The sequence below is a fragment of the Pseudoliparis swirei genome, chromosome 14, assembly GCF_029220125.1.
Source record: "Pseudoliparis swirei isolate HS2019 ecotype Mariana Trench chromosome 14, NWPU_hadal_v1, whole genome shotgun sequence".
Taxonomy (NCBI): Eukaryota; Metazoa; Chordata; class Actinopteri; order Perciformes; family Liparidae; genus Pseudoliparis; species Pseudoliparis swirei.
In genome coordinates this window covers 7349513-7364864 of record NC_079401.1, presented here as the reverse complement: position 1 = coordinate 7364864, position 15352 = coordinate 7349513, and the positions used below count along the sequence as shown (strand labels likewise).

The 15352-nt window shown below is 47.9% G+C and overlaps 1 protein-coding gene across 1 annotated transcript in view; it reads left to right on the top strand.

Annotated features, from left to right (window-relative positions):
• The window catches only part of LOC130204392 (protein unc-80 homolog), a 41424-nt gene that overhangs the window by 5462 nt on the left and 20610 nt on the right, over window positions 1-15352 (top strand). Inside the window, exons 8-22 of the mRNA XM_056431105.1 lie at window positions 443-716; window positions 1563-1691; window positions 1792-2008; window positions 2282-2419; window positions 3673-3941; window positions 4673-5016; window positions 5174-5309; window positions 5482-5629; window positions 8681-8829; window positions 8938-9101; window positions 11501-11599; window positions 12401-12609; window positions 13791-13897; window positions 14065-14168; window positions 15196-15346. Coding sequence (XP_056287080.1) covers window positions 443-716; window positions 1563-1691; window positions 1792-2008; window positions 2282-2419; window positions 3673-3941; window positions 4673-5016; window positions 5174-5309; window positions 5482-5629; window positions 8681-8829; window positions 8938-9101; window positions 11501-11599; window positions 12401-12609; window positions 13791-13897; window positions 14065-14168; window positions 15196-15346 — 2638 coding nt within the window. The remainder of the gene's footprint in view (window positions 1-442; window positions 717-1562; window positions 1692-1791; window positions 2009-2281; window positions 2420-3672; window positions 3942-4672; window positions 5017-5173; window positions 5310-5481; window positions 5630-8680; window positions 8830-8937; window positions 9102-11500; window positions 11600-12400; window positions 12610-13790; window positions 13898-14064; window positions 14169-15195; window positions 15347-15352) is intronic.

Genomic DNA, 15352 nt, shown 5'->3' with positions numbered 1-15352 from the left:
AGTAGTGAGAGGACAAGGATCAGACACAGATCCCCTCCAAGTTACCCGGTAAGGGCGGTCGTTGAGGTAGGATGAGAAAAGTGAAAGAGCAGTGCCTGAGATCCCCAGGTCCTGAAGGGAAGAGAGAAGGATCTGGTGGTTCACTGTGTCAAATGCTGCAGAAAGGTCTAGAAGGATGGGGACCGATGAGAGAGAGGATGCTCTAGCAGTGTGAAGCTGCTCAGAGACAGCAGGAGGGCAGTCTCTGTTGAGTGGCCGGCCTTAATGCAGTAGTGTTGTTTTCCAAATTCACATTTCACGTTTGACTTAGCTGTGGGCTACACTTTGGACGTCAGATATTTGTTGCTGATTCAAACTGTCAAACACAGAGGGGGTGTTTTTATGACACGGATGGGTTGAAACAGTAAAAATAACCGCCTCTCTTCCCTTCTCTTCTTTTAAGGACATCGGCCCCCGCCGGCCTGCCGACCTCCCTGGCCCAGCGAGCGCGCTACGCCACCTACTTTGACGTGGCGGTGCTGCGCTGCCTGCTGCAGCCACACTGGACGGAGGAGGGCGTGCACTGGGCCCTGATGTACTACCGGCAGCGGCTGAGGCAGATCCTGGAGGAGAGACCTGAACGCACCCCCGAACTTGTGGTCACGCCTCTGCCACGCCCACGCAGCAGCTCCATGGTGGCTGCTACGCCCTCACTGGTCAACACCCACAAGACTCAGGTAACGGCAGGAAGACCATGTCTATACTTTAATTTATTTAAAATCTACTAATGGTACAATAGTACATTGCAAATATACTATCAAAGAAATGTAGTTTCTGCAAATATCTGTCACGCTTTAACCTATTTTAAACTTTAAACGTACTTTTGAATAATTTTTGTGTCATATATACTTTCAAGAAATATACTTTAAGAAAAATATACTTTAAGTGTAAGTTCTGCATTTATAATATTTTAATGGACAATAGTATGTAGTGTACAAAGTAATATAGCATAGTAATACCAGTGTGCTTTCTTAGTATATTGGATCAGGCCAAAAGTATAATTGATGGTACACTATATTCACAATATAAATATATTTAGAATTTGATTATAGGATAGCAAATGTATATCTTTGGTATACTGTTAGTACACTATAAATATATTAATAATGTGATTGAAACACATTTGTAAAATACTCAAAATATATTAAAAATATAATTAAAATACAATAAATATATAATTTAAGTGAACTATCAGCATGTATAATTAACACATACAGTTTACATTTTAATAATTATATTTTAAGTTGTGCCAATTTAGCAAAAAATAAATACTTGATACACTTCAAATAGTACTTAAATACTATTTAATCACAACTTAAATATATTAAATAAAATGTTTGTTGTTCCAAAATAACACACTTTAAGTCTACTTATGATGAGTAGGGCTTCAAGTATACTCAAGTATGCTAAGATTAAATATACTATACAATATAGCATATTTACCTTTCCCCTGGGTGGAGTTCATGGAAGAGGTCTTTCATACTGACCGTGATGTCATCTGTTTGCTCTGCTGTGTTTTGCAGGACATGAGGGAAAATGAAGAGGGAAAATCTGTGAGCACCGAGACGTTCACGAAGGTTTCTCTGACCAGCCTCCGTCGACAGGCCGTCCCCGACCTCTCCTCTGACCTGGGCATGAACCTTTTCAAGAAGGTCAGAGCGAGACATCCAAAAATGTATAACTAAATATTCCCATTTGCAGCAGACTGAGAGGATCGTGGCTCTCACGGCTCGTCCTCCTTCTCCGTGTCAGTTTAAGAACCGGCGCGAGGACCGCGAGAGGAAGGGCTCCATCCCCTTACACTACACGGGGAAGAAGCGTCAGCGGCGTATGGGCGTCCCTTTCCTGCTCCACGAGGACCACCTGGACGTCTCGCCTACCCGCAGCACCTTCTCCTTCGGGAGCTTCTCCGGCCTCGGAGACGATCGGCGGCCTCTGGAGCGCGGGGGCTGGCAGGCCACCATCATGGGTAGGCAGGTTGCTGTTCCCGTCATCCGAGTAGATTGCATGTCACCAGTAAGCTCCCAGTTGGTGAGTCAGAGGGCTCTGTCTGGATGCAGCTGTCAGCTAGTGAATTAGGTCATTACCATTATGGATGTCTTATTAGCTCTTTCAAATTAACTCCATGCCCCCCGCGGGATGACCTTTTCTCAAACATACTCTTTTTGTTTCCTAACGTGTGTTTGGTATCATGTGTTTGATTCAACCGGATGTATCCATCAGTATCTGTGTCCCTTCCCAGGCAAGTTCACACGGAGGGGCAGCGACACGGCTGCAGACGCCGACAGCCTGAGCGCCAAACACTCTCACTCCCACCACTCGCTGCTCCGAGACATGCCCGACCACTCCAACAGCCACAGCGACAACACCGTCAAAGAGGGTGAGGAGCAGAGAGCCGGTCGGCTACGTTTCCAAATAACACAGCACTCTAATGCACAAATATCCAAAATGTAAATAAATAAAAATATATATATAATAATTATTTATTTTATATATTTATTATTATTATATATATATTCACAGCAAAAATTGCCAGAGATGAAAACTATATTCATATTTCTGTGCATCAGCTACAAAGACTGCTTGCTCCTAAAGAGTGAGAGTTGTGATGGGGCACCTCGCGCTCGATGGAAAATCAGGACTGGATGCGATAAATCAAGTTTAACAGTATTTTAATGGCAAGGAGTATAAACGAAAGTTTAACAAATAATCAAAAGCTCACGATCGTGGGTTCCGTGGTGATGCAGGGCTCCGCAGGTACAATGTTCCAAGGAAACAAGAGTTGCTACCTAACCAGCATCAGAATGAAAGGGACGAGTCCCCCAATACGTTGTGTGTTAGTTGCACATCAGCAAATCACCTATTCTCACAGGTTAGTCCAACCCTTAACACCTTCTCGTTGGTTCAAAGTCCCACTAGAACAATGAGGGGTCGAATGTCATGATCCCTCGGTCAAAAGTCATTTCCGGTCAAGTCGCTAAACAAGTATTTTCACAATAAAAGTCCCGTCTATTGTTGTCTGCATTAAAGTCACTTTCACAGGCTTCAACCGGCTCCAACAGTTCTGAAATACTAAACTAACATTCACTCCATGCACATACATAACATTACTTCTTGCCATTGACATATGCATAGAGTAGACATTACCCCTATGCTTCATAACACATTAACAACAATATCAATATTCTCCCTAATATTTCCTGTTATAATATCTTTCTATGTGTATTAATTTAAAGCATAGACCCCTCTGTACATGTGCAATATCAAAATAAACTATTACAACCTAAAAACTCCTCTGAAGCCTGCAGAGCAGAAATAGGACAGGATTATATAACGGTAATATTCCTGTGACAATGCTCAATTGCATACCAATAGCTCCACACTGCATCACAGGCTGAGAACAAAAGGTACTAATTATAGAAGAGAGTTGATTATGAAATGATTGACGCCAGAGGGTTTATTTCTCAGCACAATAAAATAAAAAAAATTGAATATTTGTTGTTGAGAGGAATTAAAGAACGAAATGCTGCAGTGTTGAAAATGGAATATAGAAATCAACATGAGAAAACTGTAATTCCCCCCACGGTCGCGGGTGCCTGCTGCATGATAACATTCATCCATTGCCGCCCGCAGTGCGCTCCCAGATCTCCACCATCACCATGGCGGCGTTCAACACCACGGTGGCGTCCTTCAACGTGGGCTACGCCGACTTCTTCACGGAGCACATGAAGAAGCTGTGTAACCCCGCCACCGCCCCCGAGCTCCCCGCCGAGCCGCTGGCCTGCGCCAACCTGCCGCGCAGCTTCACCGACTCCTGCATCAACTACTCCTGTCTGGAGGAAGGGGAGAACATCGAGGGCACCAATAACTTTGTGCTGAAGAACGGCATGCTGGACCTCACGGTGAGTGTTCGTGGGCTCGATGAAAACCCGCGTGAAGGATCCCTGTGGGCGAATACATCCATCCATCCATACACGTGGGAATCCAACCTGAATTGGATGCATTCTTTTCTTCTTATTGCCTCTGGAAAAATTATCGAAAATGTCAAGTTTGCTGCTTTCTCTCGCACATTTATACAACTTGGTCCGACGTATTGCTATTTTATGGAAGCGTTCCAGTTTTCTTGACAGTTTTCTGTCCTCCAGTTGTGCACCATTGGTTGGACTAAACAATCATTACCTTCGCATTGAAAATGCCGGAAGGTTATGTTTTGATCGCCGTGTATTTATTTATTTATTTGTATGCGTGTTATTCGCAAAACTCAAAAAGTATTGAACCGAATCGCATGAAATTTGGTGGGATGATTGTTTATTATCCGGGGACCAGTTGATTAGATTTTGGGATCGATCGGGTCAAAGGTCATGAACAGGTCAAATCTTCTTGAATCACATGGAATTTGGTGGGATGATTGGTTATTATCCGGGGACCATTTGATTAGATTTTGGGATCAATCGGGTCAAAGGTCAAGGTCATGGAAAGGTCAACATCTTTTTTTTACCATAGCACGATAAATTTTTGTCCAATTGGCATGCAACTAATGCCAAAATGTTCATAATTCAATGCCCAATCTTGTGATATGCGAAGGTATGCGCTCTACCGAGTGCCCATTCTAGTTTCCTTCTTGTATTTTCAGGCCGTCTTGCGGGCTCTCTACGCCGTCCTCAGCTACGACATCAGTTCCAGGATCTGCGACGTGGCTCTCAACATCGTCGACTGCCTGCTGCAGCTGGGCGTGGTGCCCGGCATGGGCAAGAAGCTGTCCAAGCCCGACAACAAGGAGAACCAGGAGGCCCGCGCCAAAGACGCGTCCGGCCAGGGCCTCGGAGGAGGCGCCCAGGGCGGCGGGGCAGTCCCGGGGTCAGGAGCAGGTGGAGGGGGCGATGGCGGCGGTGGTGGTGGAGGAGGAGGAGGAGGAGGAGGAGGAGGAGGAGGAGGAGGGGGGAAGCGGCGGAGGGAGCGGGCAAGGGAGCAGAGACGATGTGAAGAACAACAAGGACAACAATAAAAAGGTGGGTTCCTTCTGTGTTTTTTTGTGTGAGTGGGTCGCCGTGGTTACGACCTTCAGTGGACCTCTAAACGCGTCCACGTGGGTTTGACGTGTGGTTTTCTCTCTCGCCGCTCCTTCGGCGTGAACACAGGAAGAGGGCTCCGGCTTCGGCGCCCACCGCCTGGCCCTGACCATGCTGATAAAGATCGTGAAGTCGCTGGGCTGCGCGCACGGCTGCGGCGAGGGACACCGCGGGCTGTCCGGCGATCGCCTCAGGATGCAGGTCAGACCTTTTTCGAACCTCCTCTGTGAACCGTCAGTCGGCGCCTCGCGTGTATCCATTCGTCTGCCGGTTATGAACCGCATTGCCCGGGCTCCAGGGAGGAGCAGCTGCACTTCTATTTTTTTTTTTTATTCCTCCCCCAACACTTCCTGTCCCATCTCTCTCCTTCCAGGCCCAGAACTGCCTGACCAGCCTCTATAAGCTGGACACGGTGCAGTTCCGACAGACGATCCGCGAGTACGTCAACAAAGACTCTCTCAATAACATTGTGGACTTCCTGCATGCACTGCTGGGCTTCTGCATGGAGCCCATCACCGACAGTAAGTACGGTGGCGTGCGTGCGAGTGTGGGACCAGAGGCAGGCCGTGACTAAACGCACCCATAGCAAATGCACCAATGAGGGCGCGTCGGGGTCTGATGGCTGATACGAGGGGCTGCGTTGGTTTTCTCGCCGGTGACGCGAGGCTCAACACGCGCAGCGACTATGCTCCCGTGATTTAAAAGGTATACTCTGGGCACGTGATCAGCACCTCGGTCCTTACCAAACACCTGCCGTAAGCTATCAACGCGCCCATCTCCCTCAGCTGGAGTTGAATTCCCTTCACACTGTTGAGTGTTAATGAGCAAATGAACAGAACCAGCTGTCATCCTGACTTGAAGATATATATATATATATAACTTTGGAACGACCTACCGGAGGCGATAAGGCTTGCAGAATCAGGAACTTCTTTTAAATCACTTCTGAAAACCCATTTTTATAGAACAGCTTTTGAGTGATCTAGTCTTTTTATGCAGAACGTTGGTTCCCCTAAATCTAGTTTGTCTGTTTTTAATTTATTTGGTTTTTAATTTATTTGTAATTTTAATTTGATTATATACTTTAAAATGTAATATTGGTTACTTGCTATTCCACTTGTTCTGCTTTGACTCTCTGTGGAGCACTTTGTTTAAACCTTGTTTTTAAAGGTGCTATATAAATAAAGTTATTATTATTATAACATCGGGGTGTCGGTACGTCAGAAGCTTTTACAAGCAATCTAAAAAGTACAAAAAGTCCCGATGGTTCATTCTCCATCTATATGCCTATTAGATGTCTAGGGTGGGTAATCCACTACATAGAGGACACATACGTCAGTAATCACGTACGACCACTGATGTGGTTGACAAAGCTGAATTGCAGTGCAACTGTCTCACCCTGCACTTCGACTCTGCATTCCAGCGCCATCACTGTTCCCCCCCCCCCCCCCCCCCGCTCGTCTCTGCTTGCCCCTCGATGTTCCCCCTCCTGCTTCCATCAGCCCTCTTTTACCTGACTCCCACCTTCCTCACTCACTCATCCATTCTGTACACTTGCCAATCCAAAAAGCTTTGTGCCCATGACATCTCGGCTCAATCGGCGGCCGTGCCGCTGAGCGTTGAGACACATTGTACGTGACAATTCAGTTTTGCACTGAGATTTGAGGTGTGTGAAAACGATCGGAGCATACGACCGACACGTGTGCACTTGGCAAGTGACTGAACCGATGACTGTTCTCAAGGAGAAAAGGCCACCCTGTTTAGTTTGTTGTGTGTGTGTGTGTGGGGGGGGGGGGGTCTCGACAGTGGTGTAGTGGTCCCTGGAGAAGTGGGTATACTCTTAATTTTGCAATTTTTTTAAGCTAGTATTATTTACACATTGCCACATGATTCCTGCTGCTTGACCTCAGGGAATAAGGATTATGAAATTATTGACCCAATACTGACCCACAGACTGGTAAGAGACAACTACATAATTATGCAATTTGAGTGAACTATTCCTTATCCTTACTCCATCCACACAAAATTGGACAACTATTCTCTCGCCTTGCAAGTTGTCCATATAGACCACAGGTGTCAAACACAAGGCCCGCGGGCCGAATGTGGCCCGCCACGTCATTTCATGTGGCCCCCGACGGCTTGAAAGACACACGATCACCTTTTCTTAAAGACATTTATGACGACAAAATCCCATGCTTTTATTTTGAAGGTTTCAGATGAAATGGATTTATGTTATAATATTAGTCTTTTTTCATGTACAATATTTCTACACTCAAATGAACACTAATTAAATGACGAGAGAGAGATTTAACAATATGTTGGGGAGTAGTTTATACGTTTATATACTTCTGTTACAACCGGCCCTTTAAGAGGCGGCCATGATGCAGATGTGGCCCACGGGGGGAAATGAGTTTGACACCCCTGATATAGACCTTTCTTTCTTTTGTAAACTGTCTCTTGGAACAGCTAATTTACAAAACATAGTGTAGGTCAGAGTGTGGTACTATTATAAAAATAACATGACTTGGAGCAGATATTACTGGTCCTACACAGGTGGTGTTATGCATGAGTATAACATATATTCAACATGAGGCAAACAGTTTTAATTTCGGATGTGAGTCGGTCCGTGTGCTTTGTCTCGTAGTGGCGCTTCACATCGCTGATTTTAATATCGCTGAACATGAGTCGTACTGCTCTTGAACTGATTGTGGGAATAATGAACATATAACAGTCTCTCCATTCCTGGTGAAATGCTCTGGTTAAGCGGTCGGTCCACATCTCTCTTTTTGGAGCGCCAAGTGAAATAACTTCTCTGATTCACGTACTTTTTTCAACTATCTGATCTCTCTCCCGTCGCTCCGTGTGTGTGAATATGGCACAAGAGTCGAGGGCGGGGCTTAACGGAATACACACGTGTGATTGGACTACACCACTGGGTCTCGAGTTCGCCTCCTCCCAGAGGTGGGGTGCCGCCGCCCACACGTCTGTGCCGGCCTGATGTCAATCAACTTGTGCCCCGCCTCTTTTCTCTTGCAGAGTACGGCAGTGCAGGTGAGAGGTCCAGGAGGGCGGAAAAAAGGAACATCGGTAGATACACACGCGATCAATAATCAATAACAGTCAATAAATATAGAAACGAGCTGAACACACTCACCCGATCAGACCCTATAGGCACCGCTTCCATTGCTGCACCCCCCCCTCTCTCTCTCTCGCTCTCTCTCTCTGCAAGTGACAAAACTCGCCTGCAACTAAATTTGTGTGATAAATCTGATATTTATGGATCATAAACAGTTTAACTGGACCAAGAGAAGAAGCCCCATACTCTGTTTGTTTTATAGCAGGCCTTAGTCTCTTGCATGTCTTCCTAATCCCTGACCAGAATCCTTTTCAGTTTGCCCCCCCCCACCCATATGCTTTATGGACCATTTTCCTCCCCCCCCGCACCCCATTCCCTCCCTGTTGTGCAGTGTCACTGTTTTGTACTCGAGCTGGTCAGCTGTCAATAATGTTCTAACCCCCTCCCCCCCTCACTGTGTGATCCGTGGTCTCTCCCGCCCCTCCCCTCTTCATTCCAGACAAGGCCGGCTTCGGGAACAACTTCACCACGGGGGACAACAAGTCCGTGGCCCAGAACATGGAGGCGGTCGTGGTGGGCTGCATGTTCAAGTCCCTCATCACCCGCTGCGCCTCCACCACACACGAGCTGCACAGCGCCGAGAACCTGGTGAGCGGCGAGCGCCGTCACCCGTTTTCGGACGGTCAACTGTCTTTCTCATCCCTCTCTTCCTCTTACTCGTTTCCCCCCCCCCCCCTCCTCTCTCTTCCTCTCCAGGGTCTGTACTGTGACATCCGCCAGCTGGTGCAGTTCATTAAGGAGGCCCACGGGAATGTGTTCCGCAGGGTGGCGCTGAGCGCGCTCCTGGACAGCGCCGAGAAGGTCGCCACCGCCAAGAAACCCGAAGAGAAGGAGGAGGCCAAGCAGCCCGGACCCAAGAGGTACCGGCCAATCAGCGGCCACACGTGGTCTCTATGACATCATATTTACCGGTTAAATCGACAGAAAGTGTCTTGTTCTGATTATATGCTGATAAATGTCGAAGTGTCCTTGAGCAGAGACTTAAACTCCTCCCCTTAATTAAATGCTGATTACACATGTGTCATCCAATCACAGTGATTGGTTCCTACTTTCTCTTTTTATGTCAAATCAGTTACACTTCTCATCACTGCTGGCTGTTTTTTTCCCATTTTCTTTATGTTTATTTTTCTGTCCTGTCTGCATCTGTTTTTCTTGCGTGACTGATTTGATGTTTCTTACTCTCAAACATGACCTTTCGGCCTCGTCATGTGACCCCCGAACTAGAAATGGAAGTCACATGACAGCATCAAGGACTTTCCCCTTGGAGGAAGTGAGGAGGTGATGATCAGACGCAACATTACAGTTCAGCTGATATTTAAGATTACACGATGGCAAGATTCACATGACGGGTGTTAAGAATCTTCCTGGGTCGTGATTGGACGATCCACGTTCAGCTCTTAGCAATGGAACGTACCGTTAGTAAATAAAATAAAGAATTTAAATACAAGTGGAATAAATGGCTGTAATGTGAGGCTGATTCATATGAGAATACATAATTAAACTTGGTCTCGTAGACATGTATGGTTTGCATAATAGTGGCATTAGTCCATAATTTAGTATTAAATTAATTATTAAGACATTTCCTGGGGGAAAAGTCTAGTACCTACTAAGAATAGATCGAATGGAGATGTAATGGATAATGTTAGGTGAGGCAAGGTTTGGACCCAAACGCAGCAGGCAGAGTTCTCCCCAAAAAAAAACTACAGGATTTATTATTAATGACTAGGAGGAACAGGACCAAAACAGACACGCACAGGGAAACGAGACAGGGACTCCAAAACAGTACCCCCCCCTTAAAGGACGGCTTCAAGACGGGTGGGTGGAGGGGCCAAGGGTATGGCGGACAGAGTCTGGGGGGCGGGTCGGAGGACGACCACCCGGATGAGGGACGCGGGCGGGAAGCTAGGGGACCTGGCTCAGGAGATAAGGGGACTGAAGCCGGACAGGACGGGTCGCTGGACGGGTCGGGTCACGGACAGAGGGAACAGCTGGCGGCAGAACACCGGGGGCTGGAACCGGCGACGGAACGCCATGGACTGGAACATCGGGGACTGGAACTGGCGGCAGAACACCGGGGACTGGAGCCAGCGATGGAACATCGGGGACTGGAACTAGCGACGGAACACCGGGGACTGGAACATCGGGGACTGGAACTGGCAGCAGAACACCGGGGACTGGAACCGGAACATCGGGGACTGGAACTGGCGGCAGAACACCGGTCACTGGAACTGGCGACGGAACGCCGGGGACTGGAGGCAGAACACCGGGGACTGGAACCGGTGACGGGACACCGGAGGTGAAGCCGGCCGGGGGCCGCGAGGCGGCAGCACGAACGAACGGCCGTTCGTTCCTGTCGACCCGCAGGAATTGTTCATATATCTCCTCCCGGGTCGTGCGTGCTGGCGTAGGCAGAGGCTGCAGCGGGAAGTGCCTGGTGATCCGAGGGCCAAACGAACGGCCGGTCGCTCCCAGATCTCCTCCCGGGTCCTGGGTGCTGGCGTCGGTGGAACGGGGAGTGCCGGGTGCTTCCACGGAATGATGAGCGGCGGGTAGGTCCGACAGATCAGGTCGGAAAAACTCTGCTGTGCTGGGTCCATCTTCTTGGTCTGTTCTGTTAGGTGAGGCAAGGTTTGGACCCAAACGCAGCAGGCAGAGTTCTCCAAAAAAAACCACAGGAATATTATTAATAACAAGCAGGCACAAGAACCGGACAGGAACAAAACAAACGGACACAGAACAAGCAGAAAGACACGGGCTAAATACACTGGGAAACGAGACACAGGTGGAGACACAGGTGGAAACAATCAGGACGTGGCTGGGAACAATCAGGACCGAAACAGACAAGCACAGGGAGGGAAGTACAGGGAAACAGGAAACGAGACAGGGACTTCAAAACAAAACAGGAAACACTCCAAATCATGACATAATATGTAAATGTCGGACTTATTTAATTTTTAATATGGAGGATGAATCAACCTGTTGATATATTTTTTTCGCCGTCCATTTTAGTTTTTTTAACTGCAAAAAATATGCAATATTGTAGAAAAAACTACGAAGTATAATCAGAAATGTACGTAAAAATATGAATAATAAAAATAAGTATATAGTAGTCAGTCATCTAAGTCTGAGTGATCGCAGCTGGCCAAACATCCAAAAACATTTAAAACTTCACCGACTCTTCTCGAAGAAAACCATGCGTCTGTGTCTGTGTGTGTGTGTGTCTGTCTTTATGTGTGTGTCTATGTGCGTGCGTGCGCAGGTCAGAGGCGGGTGTGTCCGGGGAGAAGGGTCAGGTGTCCAGTGCTGCAGATGAGTGTCGCAGCTACATCTCCAGCAGACCCACCCAGACCCCCGAACAGTGAGTGTCCACCTCACAGCATCTCCATATAGCGCCATCTCTGTCGAGCCCAGCTGCCATTTCTCTGCCCCCCTCCGCCCCTCCACTTCAAACTTATAATAATAACTAGAACGGGCACTCGGTAGAGCGCATACCTTCGCATATCACAAGATTGGGCATTGAATTATTAACATTTTGGCATTAGTTGCATGCCAATTGGACAAAAATGTATCGTGCTATGGTAAAAAAAAAGATTTTGACCTTTCCATGACCTTGACCTTTGACCCGATTGATCCCAAAATCTAATCAAATGGTCCCCGGATAATAAACAATCATCCCACCAAATTTCATGTGATTCAAGAAGATTTGACCTGTTCATGACCTTGACCGTTGACCCGATCGATCCCAAAATCTAATCAACTGGTCCCCAGATAATAAACAATCATCCCACCAAATTTCATGCGATTCGGTTAAATGATTTTTGAGTTCTGCGAAAGATTTTGACCTGTTCATGACCTTTGACCTTGACCTTTGACCCGATCGATCCCAAAATCTAATCAACTGGTCCCCGGATAATAAACAATCATCCCACCAAATTTCATGCGATTCGGTTCAATACTTTTTGAGTTTTGTGAATAACACGCATACAAATAAATAAATAAATAAATACACGGCGATCAAAACATAACCTTCCGTCATTTTCAATGCGAAGGTAATAAAAACAGGTCACAGTGATGAAAGTTCAATCGACACTCATTCAAAACTCAGCCGACGCGTGTCTCCTCGTGCGATGGTTCAAACCCCACCTTCCTCTCCCTCCAGCGAAGAGCAGCTGCCGGGCGCCCTGCTGGGCCGGAAGGACTTCTGGAGGAAGATGTTCAAGTCGCAGAGCGCCGCCAGCGACACCAGCAGCCAATCGGAGCAGGACACGTCGGAGTGCACCACCGCTCACTCCGGCACCACCACCGACCGGCGCTCCCGCTCCAGGTCTCGCCGCATCTCGCTCCGCAAGAAGCTGAAGCTGCCGATAGGTGAGAGCGTTTTTTTTTTTTTTTTTAAGCTGTGCGTCAATCCCCCTCAAAGATGTTTACCCAAACCCAAGAAGTCATGTGAATACAGACCCTCCAACAACTAAATACATGACTTTTAATTATTTAGTCAAAGATGAGCCCCCATATCGTGCCACAGTGTGTATTCCCGTGACCACGCCTCATTGACATGCTGTGTTTTTGTACGTCACACATTGGATCATTGCCCCGCCCGCGAGGCCGAGGCCCTCCGTCTCTTCATCTCTGTGGGTCCGCCCGTTGTTCCCCTCTGTGCCGCAGCATGCCGCGGGACCGCTCGCCTGCCGCTCACTCTCTCTGTCCTACGTATGTGGGCGTGGAACCATCGCCATGCACTCTTTCCGCCACGCCTGTTTGTGTTGGTCGTGTCCAGTCGTATTTGCAAACTCGCATCGAAAAAATGTCAACATTCAGATGTGTAAATATAAACCGGATTGGGCTGAGCAGGGTTGCAGAAAACGTGTAGCCGCAATTCTAACCTTTAATTCAAATGTTTAATTTGTAGATTCATTTATTACATTGGTTAGATTGGATAAAAGACACGTGACATTAGCGTTCTATGAACTCTGACCTCAGACCTGTCTGTCTTTTAATCAGGGGGTCGGCGGTTCAATCCCCGCCCTAGTCGATGTGTCCTTGAGCAAGACACTAAACCATGAGGCTCCCCGTAGCTGCGTATGAATGTAACGTGATTGTAAGTCGCTTTGGATAAACATAAATCGTGACATGTAACACGATCAGAATACATTTTATTTTCTCACACAGGCGAGTTCAAACGCTCACTTGCATTCCCGGAAGATGATCCAAAGACTTCTTGCCGGTTGCGCGGCGTCGTTGTTTTGTACTTTAATCCAATAAAAGCGTTTATAATCGTTCTCCCCCAGGAGAAAATATGACCGACATGTAATTTGCAAATACCGCTCGACCGGAGTCTTTTGTTGAAAGTGTCTCATGCAAATTTAGTTTTGTGCCTTTTTGTATGATTTTTTTGAATGAACCTCAGTCTGTGAATCGACGTGACTGTACAATGCTCTCCCCTAGTGTGTGTGTGTGTGTGTGTGTGTGTACTTCATAACCTAGTGTTGACACATTTCCTCTGCTCGGCCGTGTCTGTTGTTCATGCACATCTGTCCACGTGTCTCCAGGCAACTGGCTGAAGCGCTCCTCTCTCTCTGGGCTGACTGACGGCGTCGAGGACCTGCTGGACATCAGCTCCGTGGACCGACTCTCCTTCATACGTCAGAGTTCAAAGGTCAGGGGTCGTCCAACCCAGACGACGGCATTATTGCGATATCGGATACAAATAATAAATGATGCCCGTGGTTTTTCCACGACATTTGTCTCCATGAATAAATAAATGAAATGGCAATGGCATTTAGACTTTTATTTTGAAAGATGAAATCCTTTTTTCCCCCTCAGGTGAAGTTCACCAGTGCCGTGAAGCTGGCCGAAGGGGTCGCGGTGGGGCCGGAGTTCGCCAGGGACGAGGAGGAGAATTTCTTCAAGCGGCTCGGTAAATGGAGGTCTGGCAGGAGGAATCCATCCAAGCTTCACCACACAGAAGAGAAAGATGGTAGACCTCCCCCACCCCGGGGTGCCCCTCGCCCACCCGCCCACGCTCCATCGTCCTTTATTCCTCTCTCTCTCTCCCTGCCTCTGTTTGTCCGTGTGGTTGTCGTGTCTCCGCCTCGCTAGTCGCGGTCCTTCCTCTTCTTCCAGTTCCTCCGTCCGCCATCCTCCATGTCAGAGCTCAGCCGGATAGCCGCCTGCTCCCCGCCCGCCGGCCTCGATGTGTTACTTTCAACGCATCGGCGTCCAGTTTGTACACAGACCGATTGGCATACATGTCGTATATATATATATATATTACCAACTTTACATCCCCTTCTTTCCAACTCCTGCACATCCTGTTCTCTTCAGCAATGACCCCTCCCTCCCTTCCCCGCCCGCCCGCCCCTCCTCTTTCTTTCACCCACTGCTGGAAAGAGAGGAACGGAGGTGTGGGATCAACTCCTGTCTCTATGGAAACCATCTTTCTACCGTCGAGCGTATCTCTGTGCTATACTGTGGCAAGCATGACGGCGTCAGCGCTCTGTCCGTCTCTTCTGTGGTGATGTCTGGTGGTATTTTTCCCCCCCCCAACGCCTGAGTTTAAAGTGATAAAGCGGAATGGTCCACAGACAGCGGTCCTCTGCACGGCCGTGGTTACACTCGATTTCATCGATCCCATTATGGAAAATATATTATATAAGATACCGGAATTTTTTTGTGTCATTCAATTGAAATCCAAGTGTAACCACCGCCGATGGCTGCGTGTCCATCTCTCACCCAGCTTCATGTGTCGGTGGCTCCTCGGTGCTTTTTGTCAAATGTCCTGGGTGGCGATGTTGCTTCATGCGATGTCTATATTTAATCCTCAGTGCAGTCTTTGCAAATGATTACGCCCCAAATAGTCTTCAACGAAAAAGAAGAATAAATCCCTTCACTTGTTCTGCTGTCCTCTCCTCTCCTCGTTCACGCTTTCCTCCAGGGCCCCACGGTTTCCAAGAGCGTCGCCGCCAGCCAGGAGGCCATGAAGAACAAGAACGTCGTGAATCTGGGCGCCATCCGCCAGGGCATGAAGCGCTTCCAGTTCCTGCTGAACTGCTGCGAGCCGGGAACCATCCCCGACGCCTCCATCCTCGCCGCCGCTCTGGACCTGGTGCGT